Raw genomic sequence first — 21,341 nt, 5'->3', positions numbered from 1 at the left:
ACCTACCAAACAACGAGCAACCCAGATCAGACACAAGCAAAACCACTATAGCAACATCTGGTGAATGACCGAAAATATATCATACAATACTTTAACTGTTAAAGGGCAAAACAAACTTCAGCACTGACTACTGACACACAGAGACAAGCTGAGGTTTTAAACAGAAACTGGGTAAGAGAAATTTAAGAGCAGAACTGATAGATGATGTCAAGTGGATCACACTGAAAACTTTCTCCTGCTGATACAGCATGTATCAACAGAAGATAAATACCACTTAAAAGTTATTGACTAAAAATCTTAAAGTGTTATTTCATAGGCATCAAAACCATAAAAAAGTACTTTATTTCTACCAAATGAACTTTTTTCCAAATCAAATTTAGATTACATACCTTTTTATCAGAGACACTGAAGTCATTTTTTTAAATGAGGTAATTTCTAGTTAAAAAAGCTATTACTTTTAATATATTTACAATTGTTAAGTTCTTCAAAGTACTTATTGGCTCTTCCAGTAATTATATAAAATAGGGCTTTATATTAAGTGTACAACAATATTGGGGCAGTACCTTGGCTTAAACATGAAAGGAAAAGCTGGAACAAAATCATTCTTTCTTTTTTTTAAAAAAATAATTAATTAATTTATTTTTGGCTGTGTTGTGTCTTCCTCACAGTGTGCAGGCTTCTCATTGGCGTGGCTTCTCTTGTTGCGGAGCACGGGCTCTAGGTACGCAGGCTTCAGTAGTTGTGGCCCATGGGCTCAGTAGTTGTGGCTCACGGGCTCTAGAACTCAGGCTCAGTAGTTGTGGTGCAGGGGCTTAGTTGCTCCGCGGCATGTGGGATCTTCCCAGGTCAGGGCTCGAACACATGTCCCTTGCATTGGAAGGCGGATTCTTAACCACTGCGCCACCAGGGAAGCCCACAAAATCATTCTTTAGTAAGAAGTCTCCAACCACTGATATGTAAAGAATTAATTCCTTTCTTTACTCCCAACTATTTAAAAATGTATGATGATATGCTTTCTCTGCCCATCATTGATCTTTTTCCAGTAAGGAAGAAACCAGAAGAGTAACAGCAGGAATGTGTACCTGTCTTGGCCTTTTATTAGGTTTGTGAAGTATAATTTTATTACTTTGTAATAGCTTTGGAAATGCTTGTCATGAAAGCAGCTACCAGCTGAAAAAGAGAAGCACTATCAGAAATATGGGAGTGGGCACTGGGAAGGGAGTGAGAAAAAGGAAAGACAAACATGGAGGTGGAATAGATTTTATTTTTCTGACTCACTGGGATGGTTTCAACAAATCACTGACAAGTGGGTTTTTTAAAAAAAGCATCCTATGAGTTAAAAATGGCAGTTTTGTTTTGAAAAGAAGATAACTGATGAAACGCAATCTGTAAACTCCAGTAACAGTGAGTCACAGCACTACGCCTTATCGTTTTTTATCCAACGGTACATTAAAATTCTCAACGCACAAGTTTTCTCACCCTAGCAAAAATGCCTGTTGGCGCTTCTGTTCTATGGCTTTTACCATGTTAGCTCACTCCCTGTCCTCACCCTTCCCTCCAAAAGTTCCAGGTTTAGATGTGACCAATATGGTTTCTGTTTTCCAACGTTATCTCCAATCTTTTCCCTCCAAGCCTTTATTGGAGCAGCATTATAACATCATTTACTTAACTAAAAGCAGGGCTATGGAGTCAAACAGATCTAGATTTGAATCCTGGTCTGGCTGTGAGAAATTTGGGCAAGTTACTTAACCTCTCTGGACCTCAGCATCATCATCTGTACACTAGTATGATCATCTAGATCACAGATTATAGATATACATAAAGGTATTATATAAAATACTTACAGAAAGCTTCCTCTATATGCAGATTACTTAAAGGTCAGTGTCTATCAGTTCACTTACTGTAGGAAGGGAATGCCCTAAATATGTATCCATGGGGCTTACCTCTAGGAGAAGAAACAGACTAGCAGGCATTCATAGCACAGTATGATTTGTGCTTTAATTGGAGAAAGCCCTGGGCACTACTGTAATACACAGGGGAAGAAAGAATGAAACTCTGCTCGAGGAAATATTAAGTAGCAGAAATCATTCAAGTTAGCATCTGAACTCCTAGTTTAAAATTAATTTAGGTCCAGAAGAGTAGCTAAGGAACTAGGTATTTCCTTTCATTAATGAGGTGACCCAGTTCTCACTGGCCTTTGGACACTGGGCAACAGGAACTTACAGATAAACCAATGGCCAATTCAAATTCATCTTTACATTCACAAAACAGTTTTCTTTCAGAAGTATGGTTCTGTTATTTTATCTTGGAAAGCTAACTTTTTTTTCCTCTTATACAGCTTACAAAATTCTCATCCCGTGCACCTAACAGCTGTTTATAAACTTAATGGAAAAGCTTTACTAAAATGTTATTATAAAACCATTATTTTTCCTTAAAAAAATCTATAAGCAGCAATACTGTTCTGCTTTAAGAATAGAACAGAAAATATAACAAAAGTTTACAAATCATTGAAACATATGATCCAGGATTTCTTGCAGACTTTTTTTCTGACCTCCTTCTGCCAGTGCTCGTGTTCCTCATTCTGTGTGGCCCTGCTCAAGTCACACTGCCACCCAGCCCAGCAAGTACTTCTAGCCCACACTAAGGTTTTCTCCATCAAATTCTAGGTTTCTTCTTCCTCATGCTTTACTCAGCATTTTGTATAGAACAGATTTTACTAAATGTTCTCCATTAGACTGTAAGTTGCTTGTCAGCAAGCATGTCATAATACCATTATACAGTATTTCTTCAGAATTAGGCATTACAAATAGCCCAAAGCAAGCTATTTGTAATGCCTAATTACATATATATATATATGTAATTAAGCATATATATATATATATATATATATAGTCAACAGGAAAGCACTGAGTCATTACTGAAAGGACTTCAAGGAAAGGTGGAAAAGAACAATGCAAAGTCAAGTTCTTAAACACTGCTGGTATCGTCTGAGGTTTTACTCAGAGATACTAATTAAAGGGCTTACTTTTAAGTAAATTGCAGAGACTGTAACTACTAGGAGCTAAAAAAAAGTGCAGTAATGCCACCGCCACCAAAACCAATGTGGAGTATCAGTGATCTGTTCAAATCTCACACTGGTTGCTTACTTAAAAACTCACCTTTATCACAAAACCTGGCAAACTGACTTGGGTGATACCCAAGGCCGCCAAAATAAGTGAAATGTGGATCTGAGGCATACACAGTACCAACCATCTAACAGAATAGAGACATTGCAGTAGTAATGGTCAAGAAGTTAATTTTTTTTTGGGGGGGGGGGCTGCATCGTGCAGCTTGTGGGATCTTAGTTCCCCAACCAGGGATTGAATCCAGGCCCCCTGCAGTGGAAGCATGGAGTCCTAACCACTGGACCACCAGCGGATTCCCAAGAAGTAAATTTTAATAAGTGAATCCTATACACTCAAAGTGAAAGGACTGAACAATCCTCTCCCCTATAAGATAAACAACAGAAAAATGAACCTATCCTCCAAATGAGTTGGTCACTTATGACCAAAAGGGGTCAGAAAACACAAGTACTTTAAATATAATTGCCAAGAAACAGAACCAAGTCAAACATATAAAAACAGCAACTCATGATTATACAGCTATCCCTCTGGAAGGCTTTTAAATCTATTGTACAAAACATCTTTCTTTCACAAAAACTGCATGCTGGAAATCGTAGCACAACCGACAGAGAGACTGTATGAACTGGTCAGCTGGGTGTGCTCTCTCCTGCATTCACCAGTTGAGAACTGCAAATTACCAACCGACTATGGATAGATATGGCTTGGTTGATGTTAATTTCAAAATCAACCCACAACTCACAATTCTTTTTGGTTGCATGATTCATATAAAGATAGTTAACTTCTGCCTCTTTCATAAATACAGAAAGGAGACAATGCAAATCACAGTCAAATTTTTCCTGCTCCATGTGTGTTCAGAAAGTTTTAAAGGGACCTGGAAGTCAAACCAGTAAGAACAGCAAACATGGCAGCGTACAAGAAAATATTTTCTGCATTAATGGAAGGCACTATCACATCATTTCTAATCTGTCACTTAAGATGAAACTGTTTTTTTATTCTTTCCAACACAGAATCAATCATTTGATTTTAAGCTAAGAGGAAAATTATAGGTTATATAAATATGTATATTAAGCTATGCTTGAAAAATAGAAATCGGGACTTCCCTGGTGGCGCAGTAGATAAGACTCTGCACTTCCAGTGCAGGGGGAATGGGATCAATTCCTGATCAGGGAACTAGATCCCACATGCATGCCGCAACTAAGAGTTTGCATGCCACAACTAAGGAGCCCATGTGCCACAACGAAGGAGCTGGTGAGCCACAACTAAGGAGCCTGCCTGCTGCAACTAAGACCTGGTGCAACCAAATAAATAAATAAATATTGAAAAAAAAAAGAAAAACAGAAATCCAGTTGAGTCTTTTTGAAAACAGAAGGTATACTATTTTAAAAACAAACATTTTCTATCTATACCTATTTTCCTTTCTTTTAAAAATCAAATTTTATTCTTTGAATAGGTAGGATCAAAATTGAAAGGACACAAAAAGCATATAATGAGAAGTCTCATTTTCAGTCCTGTCTCCAAATACTCTGTTCCCCTTATAGGTAAAAAATTTTAATTAGTTAATTCCTTTGGTTTTTCTTTATGCAAACACAAGAAAATATGATTATACATTCTTATTTCCTTCCTTTCTCACAGAAAAGGTTCTGTACCATATACACTGCTTTGCACCTTGCTCTTTTCATTTAATAGTATGTTCTGAGGATCTTTCTATCAATTGCATCCCTATTCTTTTTTTTTTTAACAGCTGAAAAGTATTCTGTTGCATAAATGAACCACAGTTGACTCGACTAGGCCTTACTGCTGAACTGTTTCAGTTGTTTCTCATCTTTTGATATTACAAGTGACACTGCGATGAATAACCTTGTACATAGGTCTTTTCATCCTTGTGTAGGCCTGACCTACCGGTCCAGCTTCATACAGAGCTACTCTCCCCCATTCTCCTCATACTCTGGCCTCACTGACCTTCAGCTGGCTTTTGCATATTCTATTCCTTCCTCCACACACCTTTGGTAACTCCTCTCCATCCCTTTGGATCCTCAGCTCCAATGTCACTTTCTCTACCACATCAAGCCAAGTCCCCTCTGTATATTCACAAGACCCCTCTATTTTCCCTTCACAGCACTGATCATGGTTTGTATCTCTGTAATTATTTGTTTAATGTCTATTTCTCTTACTTGACCAAAAGCTCTATGACAACAAGGCCATTATATTTCTATTACTTAACCCTGTGACTGACATGTGAAAAACAATTAATGAATATTTCCTGAATAAAGGAATAAAATGTCAAAGGTGCCAATTACATCAATCTGTTCTTAGTATTTTACATGTATTTCTGTTTTACCTTGTAAGTATCTCTTGAAACCTTCAGTTCATTCCACTTCCACTAATACTAATCCAAGCTCCCATTATCTCTTGTCTAAACTCCTACATTCACTCTTAGGTTCTACTAAAATCTATGCACCATTTTTAAAACCTGTCATTTGCCGAGACTTCCCTGGTGGCGCAGTGGTTAAGATTCCACGCTCCCAATGCAGGGGGCCCAGGATCGATCCCTTGTCAGGGAACTAGATCCCACATGCATACCGCAACTAAGAGTTCACATGCTGCAACTAAGGAGCCCATCTGTCGCAACTAAGACCCAGTGCAACCAAATAAATATTAAAACAAAAACAAAAACAGACCCATCATTTGCCAAGAATTCTCTCAGTGGCTTCCCACTGATATTCAAATAAATTTTCCCTAACATGGCCTATAAGGCCTGCATCGTCTGGCCGTTTACCTCCCACACCCTGCCATTTCTGCCAGAAATACTCTTTGCTTCTCACTTTACCTGGTTAATGTTCTACATCACATGGAAGCCTGAGTCTGAGCACTCACTGGTCACAGCCAAAATTTTACATTTATATTTTGGTGTGATTTGATCAGTGTTGTTTCTTTTACTAGGCTATAAATTCTAAGGGTTGAATTTTTTTAACTTTTGCTCACTGGGCATCACCAATATCCAGAACACTTCCTGGTACACAGTGTAATACTTGATAAATGTTTGTTAAATGAATGAAAAAAAGAACAATAACAACATGAGATTATATCAAATTACATGATTAAATACACTGAGGAATTAAGTGTGGAAGTAGAGTTGCAGGACTAAGGGACTGTTTCACAGGATCCAAATGTAGGTAATCGTATTTGGCACGGTGTTGAGGTTGTTTACTGTATTTACACATCCCAATCCATAAATGTTTATTTTTTATTTAGAACCAGGTGCTTTTACCTACAGAAATTAATTTCACTTGACTTAAGAGCAAATACCAAGAATACTGTTTATGCCTACAGTTATAGAAATAAAGATGACAGTACATCACTGCCATGACTATTTTAAAAATATCAAGAGTAAAAAGTTAGGGTCCTTTTCTTTTGACAATAGGGAAAAAGAGATTTCAAGAATGTATCTGATTGTACATATTAAGTAATGATTAACATGTTTCTTGAAATTTGGCAACAGATATCCATTTTTAAATTCAGAGGCTTATATTTTTTCTTCTCAAGGAGAAGAATACCTTTGCTCTCCAAGCTTTTCTAAACATTTACAGCATATTGTTATAAAAATGTACTAGGCTTTGGGTATTTCCTATTACAGTATACATTTGTATAAAGTCACTGGGTAACCACAACTACATATATAGCTGTCTCACATTATGTGAGTATGTTTACTTTGTTCTGTGTTTTTTTTTTTAAATTGAAGTATAGTTGATTTACAATGTGTTTTGTGTTCCCACAAAGTCTACAAAGCACCAGAGATGACTATTTTCTCTCTTGACTATGTTTTCTATTTTCTAGCTTCTGTTTTGTTTTGAACCTTCAAAGGTACAATAAAAAGGTAAATAAACTGCCTTAAGTCAGAAAATAGCTCAAGTTACATTATTTAAAGGTCTAGAAGAAAAGAAATATTGATGAAAGGAGAAACATTAGAAGAGCCTAATCAACTGTGTCCTTACTGTTATGCAACTCAGTGTTGTTTAGTAAACAAGGAAGAGAATATCAGAGGGTTGTTTAGGTTAAAGGTAAACACAATATATCAGGAGGGTAGGGGGTAGGGCTGGGGGCTGGATAGAGCATAGATTGTAAACAGTAGAAGAATTCAAGTTTTTCCATTAAGGGGAAATGACAAACATGGATATGTGCACACATCTCTCAGCATTAATGCATGCACATACACACCCCGGTATGCACATAGGTATTTTACACACCTATTCCCTTTGTTTTGCCAGAGAGAAGGAAGGTTAGACTAAGTACATATAAACACCTCAATTTTCTAAGATAATAGTAAAGAATCCATCTCCCAGTCACTCTCAAATTTTTTTTTAAAGTTCCAAAAAAAAAAAAACCAAAACTATTCTCACAACGTTTGGCCACTAAAATTTATAACGATAGTCACAGTCTGAGTGACTATTTTACTTCTGCACTGTTCTAGCTGTTTGGTTATCTGGTCTCGCATTTTGCAAGAGAAGTGTCGCTATGGCAGGACACTCCAAAAGCCAGGATATGAGAACCAAAAGAACCCTTCCCCTGGCACCCCTCCACCCACAAAAAAAAGCTGCAAAAACAACTTTAGAAAAAAACAGTAGCCTTCAGGACATCATCAAATTACAAAATAGCATACTCATCGATGTTTCAGATAACTTACATTTAAAAACATTTAATATACAATATTTAAGAAACAGAAAGAGTATATTATATTTTGATAAAATTCAAGTGCTAAGTAGATTACCTGACAATTGTGTATAAAGGAAATACTAAGGTACAAATTCAGTTGTAGTTCAACAAGAGAAGAAAACCCCCAATTTGAGGCATTTCAAACTGTCAAGAAAGCAAACAGGAATGACAGGCAATTCCTAGGCCTAAAGGCTTGCTTTTTCCTCCCTTTGTTAGAGCTATAAAAGAAGAGAAAAGGGTAAAAGTTGCTCAACAACAATAATAAAAAACAAAGAAAAATTTTCTCATGGATCTAAGTCTTCACCCAAATTATAGTTGTTTATTGCTTAAAATAACAGAGATGAAAAACATTATCTTTTTATAGTTTTAAAGAATTAAACACAAAAGATAAAAAGATCAGAGTTTCTTTTAGATTTTAGTTTAGACATAGCTGATTAATGATTACTGAGTTGAAACTGAAACTTAGCTTGATGACAACTGCGGAAAACCCCAAAGAATATCTCTAGGCTCTCTAAGAACATAAAATCCTTGAGAATAAAGGCAATTTTTTTTATTTTATAGTAAGGAAGGTTGAAAGAAGAGAAGCTGTGACAATGACAACACTATTCTCAAAGTAATGACTTCTAAACCTTTATCTCTGGAACCCTGACTTTGTTCATCCAAACTGCAAATCCACATCATAAACTTCCTACCAATTGTTTCCATGTGAATATCTTGTTGTCATTTCAAACTAAATACTGGGTTAAATAGAACAGGTTCCCAACCTTCATCCCTAAGCTTCAGGCCAAACCAGCTTCCTATGTTGATTTCCTAATTCCTGTCATGCAGCCTTGAAACCACTGCTCTTTCCTTTCTCTGCTAATGCAGTGAACCTAGTCCAGACCCTCACTACGGTGCCTGAAGAGTGTTTTTAAGTCATAATTTTCTGTTACTCCCAACTTTAAAAATTCTTCAATGCCAATAAGATAAAATTGGATATGAGAGCCACCTGACTGACATGTACAATTTACAGAGATGACCTGGCCGGTCTCTTCTTTCCTCACTTCTCAGTGTGTCTCCTGAGTATGAAGGCTGTTATGAGGATTAAGTGAGAGAATATAAATAAAATGCCTAGTAACTGACAAATAGCTGCCTTCACTGATTCATGTCTAAATCTGGAGATCTACTGCCAAGTTTCAAAAACAGTTACATAGTAAGAGAAGCAGCAGTCACACAGACATTATTTATCTTTGTATAATTTGCTTATTTTTATTTACTCTGGCAAGAACCATATAAACATAGATGGTTTAGGGATACTAATTCTTTCAAAAGTTTCTCTCCTTTTTATAAAAGCAATGTGACTTTTCATTGAAAATGTCTAAAATACAGAAAAATACATAGAAAACAAAAATTACCCATAATCTCACTATCCAGAGAATAGCACACAATAAATACCAATAGATTCCAATAGACCACAATTACCATTTTAAACATTTCCTAAAATAATTTTCTCTATTAGCAGAGGTCCTGATCCCCCAAATTAGACAAATTCCTTTCTTTCCATTCAAATTAGCTTTAGGTAGAGCCCATAAAATGCTAGCATATTTCATTTAGCACCACACTGTACCATGCTGATTCTAGGGGAGTATGTAAAAAATATTTTTATTTAAAATATATGTCTATATCTAAGTATTGACATATTCCTATCCTTCAAAATACTAAACCAAATGACTGAAATGAATGCCATCTCACGTGCTCAGCTAATGAACGCTAAAAGGCTCACTGTGCTCTTGTCTGAATGGTGCTGGGCAAGCTGTCTCATGACTCCACTGAGGTTTCCTTTACTGACACTATAATGGTTTCAGTGTAATGGAAAATCAGTACTTTTCACCCATTGTAGCTAAAAAAACAAGTGCGTGATACTGCTGGCCTGAAGGAAATGTATGCAGCTCTTATGGTAGCCAGAAGAGTTTCTAAGGAAATGTTAAGGAAAACAAGAAGATATCAACAGACAGTTAGAACTGAAGAAAATTAATATTAAGACAATACCTGGAAGAAAGCAGAGCTGAAGGTCTATTACGACTTCAGAGGATGTGAAAAGCACAGAAAGGGGACCACCAATGTGCAATGATGAGACTCCATCTCCAGAGGACTGATCTACACCTCCTCTGTACCTAGCTCACTACTGGCTCTTCCATTTTCAGAACTGTAATCCCCCTCCCCGAACTGAATATGCATGTAATGTTAAACATGGGAACCTGTCCTTCACTTAAACCAAAGCTCGGGAGCCTGTTATTACCTGAGTCTACCTCCAAGGAAAGCAGGTCCATCTTAGATCTTACTGTTCTAGTCCTTGGATGTATTCATGTTACATGAAAATAATGTGTAAAATTGGTTTCCTGGCTTATTTATTCTAGGTTATGCTAACTGCAGCCCTCAATGGAACCTTTCAGTCATTCCTCATTTATTAATTACTGGGAAGAATGATGTTCCCTTCCTGAAATCTGTACCTACCATTAATAAAAATTTTTCAAAATATTCAGAACAGAATCTATCATTATGTAACTTTTTAAAGCACTTGATACCAACACCAATCTGAAGATCAACATCAAGTATTTTTTGCCAATTGTTACTTGTGAAAGATGACTTTTATGACAGAAAGGTAAATATATTTTATGTACTTCTAAAAACTAAAACGCTGATTATAAATGGAATCCCATTTCCAACAATTCCAAAGTTGACCCTTGAACAACATAGGTTTGAACTGCATGGGTCCACATATATGTGAAGTTTTTTCAACAGTAAATACTACAGAATTGCATGATCTGTGGTTGGTTGAACCTGCAGATGTGGAAGTGCAGACTCCGGGGAACCCTGGATTCGGGGGGACCAACTGTGAGTTACATGTGGATTTTTGACTGTATGGAGGGTTGGCACCCCTAACCCCCAAGCTGTTCAAGGGTCAATTCTATAATGAAAGACAGTTAACAGAAACAAAAAACTTTCTATTTATCTCTCTTTAGGGTGACTTTAAAGTCCACAGAAAGATCTCAAAAGGTAAAGAATAAATTTACCTTATTTTCTTCTAGAAATTTCAACTTGATAGAAACATCGTTGCGCATTTTATCGTATTTTTCCTTATGTGCTTGGAACAAATGCTGTGATTGCTCAATCTTTGGCAGAGTGTTTGCATCACGTGGTCCAAGATTCAGTTCTTCCAAATCAGTACGATACGCATCATATTCAATTCTGGAAAGAAGAGAATAAGTGAAGCACACTACAAAGACAGTGTGAAATAACTTCAGGACGTGAAGTGGAACTACGTAATAGTTCCATATTATACATTAATATATGATAATTCTCATGCATATTTGATACCTTATGCTTTTTTTTATTTTTAAAAAATTTAATTAATTAATTTATTTTTGGCTGCGTTGGGTCTTCCTTGCTATGCGCAGGCTTTCTCTAGTTGCGGCGACTAGGGGCTACTCTTTGTTGCGGTGCGCAGGCTTCTCATTTCAGTGGCTTCTCTTGTGGGGAGCACGGGCTCTAGGTGAGCAGGCTCAGTAGTTGTGGCGCATGGGCTTAGCCGCTCTGTGGCATGTGGGATCTTTCTGGACCAGGGCTCGAACCCGTGCCCCCTGCATCGGCAGGCAGATTCCTAACCAATGCGCCACCAGGGAAGCCCACCTTACACCTTTAAAATCAAGTATTTCTGGGCTTCCCTGGTGGCGTGGTGGTTGGGGGGTCCGCCTGCCGATGCAGGGGACACAGGTTCGTGCCCCGGTCTGGGAGAATCCCACATGCCGCGGAGCGGCTAGGCCCGTGAGCCATGGCCGCTGAGCCTGCGCGTGCGGAGCCTGTGCTCCGCAATGGGAGAGGCCACAGCAGCGAGAGACCCACGTACCTCAAAAAAAAAAATCAAGTATTTCTTTAGTACAAAGAGCTATTAATATAAGCATGGTGGGAGGGGAGGAGAGGGGCTGCTTCTTAATCTCATTAACTATTTCTTTCCAAGAACAGTATTAACTGACGAGTAAAATTTCCAGTTTATTTATTTTTAAAATATTTATTTATTTATTTATTTTTGGCTGCATTGGGTCTTAGTTGTGGCACATGGGATCTTTTGTTGTGGCTCACGGGCTCTTTGCTGCGGAGTGTGGGCTTCTCTCTAGTTGTGGCACACAGGCTCCAGAGCACAAAGGCTCAGTAGTTGCGGTGCATGGGCTTAGTTGTCCCGCGGCACATTCGATCTTAGTTTCCCGACGAGGGATCAAACCCGGGTCCCCTGCATTGGAAGGTGGATTCTTAACCACAGGACCACCAGGGAAGTCCCTCCACAATTTAAAAAACCAGTTTAGGGACTTCCCTGGTGGTCCAGTGGTTAAGACTCTGTGCTTCCAATGCAGGGGGTGCCAGGTAAATCCCTGGTGGGGGAACTAAGATGCCATGTGCCATGAGGCTAAAAAAAATAAATAAATAAAAACCAGTTTAAAAAACAGATGTTAAAACGTAATGCTAGCAAGATCAGGGTAGTGATCAGCCCCCCATGTGAATTGGTTAATATTGATAAGGCAAAGCAGGTGAGGATAGTAGACTTTTTTTTTTTTTTTTTTAATTTTGGCTGTGTTGGGATAGTAGACTTTAGAATGACATAAACTAACTGGTAAAAGGGAGTTAACTGTGGGCTGGCGCTTCTTAAAGTATAGTCTAGGTCAGCAATGCACAACAGAAATATAATGCAAGCCACATATGTAACTTAAATATTCTAGCAGTCATGTTAAAATAATAAAAGTTAACCTCACCTGTTTAAAAGTATATTTAATTTTACACAATATAACCAAAATATTATCTCTGCAACATATATCAATGCAAAAAAATTGCTAATGAACTATTTTACTTTTGGGGGAGAGGGGGACTGAGTCTCTGAAATCCATTGTTTTTTTTAAAAATTAATTAATTTAAAAATTTTAAATTTATTTTATTTTTTGGCTGCATTGGGTCTTCATTGCTGCACGCGGGCTTTCTCTAGTTGCGGCGAGTGGGGGCTGCTCTTTGTTGAGGTGCATGGGCTTCTCATTGCAGTGGCTTCTCTTGTTGTGAGCACAGGCTCTAGGCACGAGGGCTTCAGTAGTTGTGGTGTGCGGGCTCAGTAATTGTGGCTCGCGGGCTCTAGAGCTCAGGCTCAGTAGTTGTGGTGCATGGGCTTAGTTGCTCCGTGGCATGTGGGATCTTCCTGGACCAGGGCTCGAACCTGTGTCCCCTGCACTGGCAGGCGGATTCTTAACCACTGTGCCACCAGGGAAGTCCCCATTGTGTTTTAAGCTTCCATCACATCTCAATTCAGGCTAGCCACATTTCATAATCCATAGACACATGTACCTAGTGACTACCGTATGGGAACTCTAGATGGATTTCCGTAACATTAGTATTTAGAATGTGACAGTGGCATCTACTACAGAGCACTCATCACCTTGTGCTCCCTGAGATGCCTCTCCTAATACTCTCCCACCACTAACTGAAATAATTACCCCACCACCAACAAACCACAATCCCACAGCACGTTACAATACCTCTGTCAAAGCACCCGTGTAGGTATAGCATTACCTTGCTAATTAAACAGTGACTTATCTAGCAGTGTCAACTATTCAGTACTCAGCTAGGAAGAAGCAAAGCGATCTCTAATTTAGTCAAAATCAGCACCACAAACTTATGCCCTAAAACTAAAGCTCTTTATTAAAATATCTGTAGTACAATTCATATCTATTTCAGGAATTAATAAACAACTTACTCTAGAATGTATATACGACTTGAGAAAGAACACATCAGTCCCTCACACCAAGCCTAATTTATTCTCAACTCGTACTAAATTTAGTAACTTTATCTTTCAGCGTCAAAAGCATATCATTTGTTCATTCATTGATACAATGATTCATTCAACAAACATTAAGTATTAACATTTTATGTTCCAGGCACTGTGCTAGAAAGGAAAACTATCTGCTCATCTTCATAGCTTATCTTCAAGAAGCTAACAGCCTAGAGGGAGAGAAGCTCTTAAACACAACAAAATGAGATAATGGATACTGCCATGGGGGAAGGAAGATAAGGTATGGTGGAAATCAAGAGGAAGAATTACTTAATCAGGTATCTGAAAAGGCATCTCAGAAGAGAATTAAAACAATTAAATTTCAAAGGATGGTAAGAGTTTATGAGGTGGATTGGGGCCGGGAAATTGGTAGAATATTTCAGGAAGAGAACAGCATGAACAAAGGCATAGATTTGTAAGATACCATGACACATTTGGGAAGTAATTCAATAATTTAGAACCTGAAGTTGAAATAAGATAACAAAAGGAATTAGTATCAGACAGGAAGGCAGGATTGAGATTAAGCAGGGCCATATTAAAGGGATCAGATTGACTCCAGTAGGACAAGTGACGGAAAGCCATGGAAGAACTTTGATCTAGAAAGTGACACATTCTATTCGCTCAGGATAGAAAGGTGACTCTAGTGGTAATATAAGGCATGGAGGATGGACCAGAGTAGAAGATTAAGAAATCAGAAGCAAGGAAACCAATTAGAAGACTGGGCAAAAGAGAAATGAGTCACTAAATCAGGAAGGATAATGGCAGTAAAGCTAAGGAGGAGGGGACAGTTACTAAAAATTTGGGAGGCAAGACTGACATGGGAATAGCAAGTTAAATTCCATGGGTTCTATGGCCAAATTGCATGACCAGTCTGCCCTTCACTGGCTCTAATGTCTTGAGCTAGTTTTTTTTTCTCTCTTTCTGCTTCAGTTTTTCATCTACAAATGGGAATAATAATCTCCACAAAAAAATATATGTACAAAGTACTTGGGACATCTGCTAATAACTAATATGTTTAGAGTGCTTATTATTTCAGCCAAATTAGAAGAGGGATGGCCTGAAGCAAACATACTAAAAACAGTAAAAAATGAGAGAGAAGTAGACAAAAATAAACAGTAATGTGTGGTGATTTAATGTGAAGACAAATATTCCTCATAGCCTCGGGTATACTTTTAAATAACAGCAATTAATTTAAACACAAAGTTATAATACTGACCTTATATCCTTTCATTTATATCCAGTTTGTAGATGGTGTCAAACTAAAACTTCCCCTAAGAGCTTATCTAACAGTGTTCATTAACACTAGGAAGAGAAGTATACTAAGTTTTCAAAATGCAACTCTTCACTTCAAGGTTGCCAGTCTGCCCTGAGTCCATACCAATAAAGTTAGTGATAGCTGGTTACTTTATGGCTTCTATAAAACTTCTAGAGAACAGGTGTCCACATCTGAAAAGTTTTGACCACAATAGGCTCCCTTGTTGGTGCTGCTATGGAGAAGTGTTGAATGGGCTGTTATAAGATTTTCTATACACGAAGCACCAGACAGCTAGGAAATACTTGTACAATACATAATAGGGAGCATTAAAAGGCCACCCGGACATTTGCCTAAACTGCCACTTTTTGTGCTGATCAAATAGCTGACCCTTGCCCTAAAACTCAATAAATTCTGGTTTTCACAGAGAAGAAAATTCAGCTGAGAAACTTTTAATCTGAGATTCTTTTTCAGTGTTATCCCACAGTAGACAATGATTTAGTGTTACAACTAGTCAATGCCTCAGCTACTCCATAAATGTACAGAAAAGTTAACCACCAAGCTAAGCTTAATGAATAAAATCATATATTGCAATTTCAATAAAAGAGAATAAATTATGGGATGAGGTCATTACTGTTGTTGGTTTTTAAAGTACACACAGAGGTATTCTAAAGGTTTCCTGATAACCAGCTACCAAGTACATATAACCTGGTTTATAATTTTGCTCAAAAGTTTTAAACAAACCTATACATTGGATAAATTGAGATTTTATATCACATTGTACATTAAGTCAGATTCCTCATCATAAGACATGAAAATTATTTTTTATAATTAGATGTGAAAATTTGAGATTAGTCCAGTTCAGGCTTGAGGCCTAATGATCAAAAATAGATGGTAAGGAGTCCATGGGTTTTCATTTTGGCTTTGAAATTGATTCCTGGGAACAAACCATTTAACCTCTAGAGGCTTATTTTTCTCCTTTGCAAATTAAATATAAAATGTTTTCTGTACAAACAGTGACATCTAATATATTTGTCTTTCTTTAATATGGGTTAATATTTTTAAAAGCATGTTAGAAATTAAGGCTGAAGAGAAACATATGACATACTTCAAATGAAATATATTTTATATTTTAAAATACCTAAAACTAAAAATAGTAGCTAAAATATATTTCAGGACAGGTGGACAATTACAAAGTCTACAGAAACTAGATTCATGTAGTTCTTAACTGGGAAGTGATAGGGGATACTTTTGGAACAAAAGAATTTTCATCTTCAAAAGCACATATTTAAAATCTTTTTAGACTAGAAAATAAGAATGCTTAAAATGATTAAAGAGGTAAAAGGGAAAACAAATTAGGATACTAAGAGTAAGGAATAGATAGATTTGGAAAAGAACCAGAGTTTACAGAAGTGAAAAATTTACATAATAAATGTATATACTTTGAAATAATGTATATACTTCGAAAAATACTGGCAATGCCCATGAAAGGATTTAAACAGAGACTGGAAAACCAATTACTGGGAGCTGAAGCAAGTCCCACTGGAAGATACCTTATTGAGACATTCCTGCAATGTTATCGAGGGAAATCATATTGATAGATTTCTTCTGTTTCTTTGTTCCCACCTTCTGATTTTAATACAATGTTAGTAAATACTTCAAACAATAAAGAAAAATAAAAAAACAAGCCCAAATCCTAAATAAGGCACACAGATCCATCTGTGTCTTTCTCCCACCTGACAACCACAGCTATTTGTCTTGACCTTCCTATCCAAGTCATTAAGAATCTGATTGAGATCTGGTAAGAATCTGATTTAGTATGTTAATACTAAACTGAAAATTACGAACACAGCATAGGATAGAAGCATCTTTTCTTGTGCAAAGATCAAAAGTTAACCTTCCATAAAAGAAAAAAAAATCCCATTTAAAATCACATCAAACAAAACAAACAAAATAAAACAAACTTAGCAATAAACCTAACCAAGGAGGTGAAAGACCTATATGCTAAGAACTATAAAACACTGATAAAGGAAATTGAAGGTGACTCACAGAAATGGAAAGATATCTCACACTCTTGGATTGGAAAAAATTAATATTATTAAAATTGCCATACTACCTAAAGCAATCTACAGATTTAATGAGATCGCTATTCAAATTACCCATGACTTTTTTCACAGAAGTAGAACAAATAATCCTAAAATTTGTAGGGAACCACAAAAGACCCAGAACTGCCAAAGCAATCTGGAGGAAAAGGAACAAAACAGGAGGCATAACCCTCCCAGACCTCAGATACTACTACAAAGCTACAGTAATCAAAACAGCGTGGTATTGGCACAAAAATGGACATATGGATCAATGGAACAGAGAGCCCAGAAATAAACGCATACACCTATGGTCAATTAATCTTTGACAAAAGAAGCAAGAATATACAATGGAGAAAAGACAGTCTCTTCCGCAAGTGGTGTTGGGAAAGCTGGACAGCCGCATGTAAATCAATGAAGTTACAACACACCCTCACACCATACACAAAAACAAACTCAAAATGGCTTAAAGACTTAAGTATAAAACATGACACCTTATAACTCCTAGAAGAGAACATAGGTAAAACATTCTCTGACATCAAATGTAGCAGTATTTTCTTAGATCAGTCTCCCAAGGCAATAGAAACAAAAGCAAAAATAAACAAATGGGACCTAATCAAACATAAGCTTTTGCACATCAAAGGAAACCATAAACAAAACGAAAAGACAATGTATGGACTGGGAGAAAATATTTGCTAACGATGTGACCAACAAGGATTTAATTTCCAAACTATACAAACAGCTCACACAACTCAATATCAAAAAAATAACCCAATCAAAAAATGGCAAGAAAACCTAAATAGACATTTCTCCAGAGAAGACATACAGACGGCCACTAGGCACATGAAAGGTTGTTCAACATCTCTAATTATTAGAGAAATGCAAATCAAAACTACAATGAGGTACCACCTCATACCAGTCAGAGTGACCATCATCAAAAAAAAGTCTACAAATAATAAATAAATGCTAGAGGGGGTCTGGAGAAAAGGGAACCATCCTACACTGTTGGTGGGACTGTAAATTGGTGCAGCCACTATGGAAAACAGTATGGAGGTACCTTAAAAAACTAAAAATAGAGTTACCATATGATCCAGCAATCCCACTCCTGGGCTCTTATCTGGAAAAGATGAAAACTCTAATTCAGAAAGATACATGCACCCCAATGTTCACAACAACACTACTTACAATAGCCAAGACATGGAAGCAACCTAAGTGTTCACTGAGAGATGAGTGGATAAAGATGTGGTACATATATACAATGGAATACTACTCAGCCATAAAAAAGAATGAAATATTGCCATTTGTAGGAACATGGATGGATCTAGAGATTACCATGCTAAGTGAACTAAGTCAGACAGAGAAAGACATATACTACATGATATCACTTATTTGTGGAATCTAAAAAATAATACAAATGAACTTATTTACAACTCAGAAACAGACTCATACACATAGAAAACAAACTTTTGGTTACCAAAGGGGAAAGGGGGGAGGGATAACAGATACAAAGCACTATATATAAAATACATAAACAACAAGGATTTACTGTATAGCACAGGGAATTATATTCAGTATCTTGTAATAACCTATAAAGGAAAAGAATCTGAACAAGAATATATACATACCTGAATCATTTTGCTATACACCTGAAACTAACACAATACTGTAAATCAACTATAGTTCAATAGAAAAAAAAAAAGAGTTTCAGGAGAGTAAGGAGGGTGTGTGTAAAAAGGTATGCTACAGACAGAACATGGTAGTAACATTTTATAGCTTGAATTGGAATTGTATAAGTGTTTATAAGGTACAAAACTGTTTTCAGTAACTACCACCAATAAATTTCAAGAAAAAAAAAAGTTAACTTTCCAAGTGGTTTGGGCTTTTAGCTATATAAAGCATAAGGACATATATACTTAAGAATAAGCACTCAATAGCAAAAAGACTAGATGAGTTTAGAGTTTTCATAGGCATTTCTCACATCATTAAACTACATCAAGAGGCCAAAAGTAAAGTTATATATCCAAAAGGTAAAGTTTGCACTATCTTCAACTATGCTATAAAAAGTATAAGAGAAAATAAAGAAATCAAGTGTTCAGAGGAAAAAAACTCAAAGGGGACAGGAATGAGTGGGGGAAAAAAATTGGGCCTGGAATCAAAGTTGAAAAATGCTATCGTAGATCTGCTACTTTTTAGACATTTCTAAGTACCTATTCATACGCATTTTGTTTACCTAACAGGATGGTTATGAGATAAATTGTGTGTGTGTGTGTGTGTGTGTGTATAAAAAGATGTATGAGGGCTCCCCTGGTGGCGCAGTGGTTGAGAGTCCGCCTGCTGATGCAGGGGACACGGGTTTGTGCCCCAGTCCAGGAAGATCCCACATGCCGCGGAGCGGCTGGGCCCGTGAGCCATGGCTGCTGAGCCTGCGCGTCCAGAGCCTGTGCTCTGCAACAGGAGAGGCCACGACAGTGAGAGGCCCGCGTACCGCAAAAAAAAAAAAAAAAAAAAAAAAGATGTATGAAAACACTGCATTATAAACAACTATGAAAATATAAGGTAAATACTTTAATTTATGTAAAAGGTAAAATTTGGAAGATTGTGAAGCCTGGTTATAATCTGAATAACCAACATAAACAAAATCATGGAGGCAGAAATGAGCTAGTATATTCAAGAGAAATTGAAACTATGAGTCTGGCTGTTGCGGAAGCAGTGTAACTGCTTATAGGGAAGCAGTGGTAGTATGATTGAAGAGGCAGGCTTAGGCCAGATTAGAAAGGGCATCTGGTATCTACCTGGCAGAACACAAGGCCCTGTCCTCTTCCAAGGAAGCTGTAGCCGGGAGCTCCTCCACCTCCCTATTCCCTAGCAGGCAGGGTTTGGGCACATGGCCAACGCTCAACCGGATACTCTCAACGCAATGAAGCAAAGTACTCAGGAGCTTTTACAAATTTTTATTTATGGGAGCTGTAGCAGCATCAAGTACCCTAATTAGATTCTTCTGAGGCATTAACTTGGCTTTGGTTCTTGCTTGTTTCTAGAATCTGTTCTCCTGCGTTTCTGTTAGCTCTGTGGGCTACCCTATAACCTAATAAATTCTTTTTCTGCCCATATTGGCCAGTCAGTTTCTCTTATTTGCAACCCAAAACCTTAACCAAATTATGCACCACCTGGTAAAACAGACAATATAATGAAAATCTATACCTACCTGGCACTTTCATACTGTTTCACAGTCATTAATGTATCCTCAATTGTTTTATTCACCAAAGTGTTCACACTGGCAATGAAAAAATTAATGGCTCCTAGAAGAGTTTCTCCATTTTTAGCCAGCAGTTTCTGTGTATCTGCATTATAGCCAAATTCTTCCTAAAACAAAAAAGTCATCTTAATTTATCCAGTTACAAATTAGTAAATGTGACTAAAGAAAATCTCAAACACATCACTATTGGGAAAATATCTGATTTAGAAATCTAGCTTTAGAAGTTTTCTCTTTCAATGTTTAAATAAATAAATAGGAATCTAAATCACAACTAGCTACAGAATTACAGAAAAAGTCGAATAAACCAAATTGTTCAGCTCTGAGGCATAGCTAAAATCAAATAATTTTAAAAAGTGAAACTACTTTGTACTAGAAAAATTACTTTCATTTCTACATTTTGTTTCTATTATACTGTAAGCACAGCTGTTAAGAAGAAAACTATAGCAGATTATTAATCAGAGAAACTTTAACTTTCACAACCAAATTAGGTAACAATTGGCTAAAACTTTCAGACATAAAATAGATTGTAATTTTTGTGTTTTGACTGAATCTCCTTAAAGTATAAATATTAACAATACACATTTCTTTGTAAACTTAGCAACCAGTTGACTCCCAAGCTCAGATCTATCTGGACAAACAGCTGAGGAAGGATCACTCAACACCAGTTTTAGTTCATTTTCTCTGAATAAACTGAGTCTTAGCTTAGCAAACATTACACATGACTCCTTAACATATGAATGGCAAGGACTAACTCTAAATTTTGAGCAGAGAAAGCTTTCAGTCTAAGTTTGATTAGTTAACAGATTATCAGGAACACATCTGACCAAATAAAAACTTTGATCATATCTTATTATAAGATATATCATTCAATTTGAGAATTGTGAGTTTGTTAAAAACATTTTTAAATTTCAGCTGAAAAAAATGTAATATTAAATTAAGTAGAATTTTAGAAGATGCAAATTTAACATTAGTGCTATAGGTACAATTAAATTTCCAGGTGATAGAATATTCAATAATTAATAAATACAGAAAGTAAAATTATCTTTATTATGCTGAAAGCATTTTCCATCTAAGA

The 21,341-nt window shown here is 36.8% G+C and overlaps 1 protein-coding gene across 3 annotated transcripts in view; it reads right to left on the bottom strand.

The window, feature by feature from the left end:
• ARFIP1 (ARF interacting protein 1) overlaps positions 1-21,341 on the bottom strand; it is a 135,020-nt gene that overhangs the window by 17,839 nt on the left and 95,840 nt on the right. For all 3 annotated transcript variants that reach the window (XM_082653922.1, XM_082653924.1, XM_082653923.1), the window contains 2 exons: positions 20,216-20,373; positions 10,886-11,060 (listed from right to left, as the gene is read on the bottom strand). In XM_082653922.1, coding sequence (XP_082510048.1) covers positions 10,886-11,060; positions 20,216-20,373 — 333 coding nt within the window. The remainder of the gene's footprint in view (positions 1-10,885; positions 11,061-20,215; positions 20,374-21,341) is intronic.

This window comes from Grampus griseus (genome assembly GCF_964374135.1).
Source record: "Grampus griseus genome assembly, chromosome: 4".
Lineage (NCBI taxonomy): Eukaryota > Metazoa > Chordata > Mammalia > Artiodactyla > Delphinidae > Grampus > Grampus griseus.
Note: the sequence above shows the minus strand (reverse complement) of the source record. Positions and strands in the feature narration are given on the sequence as shown.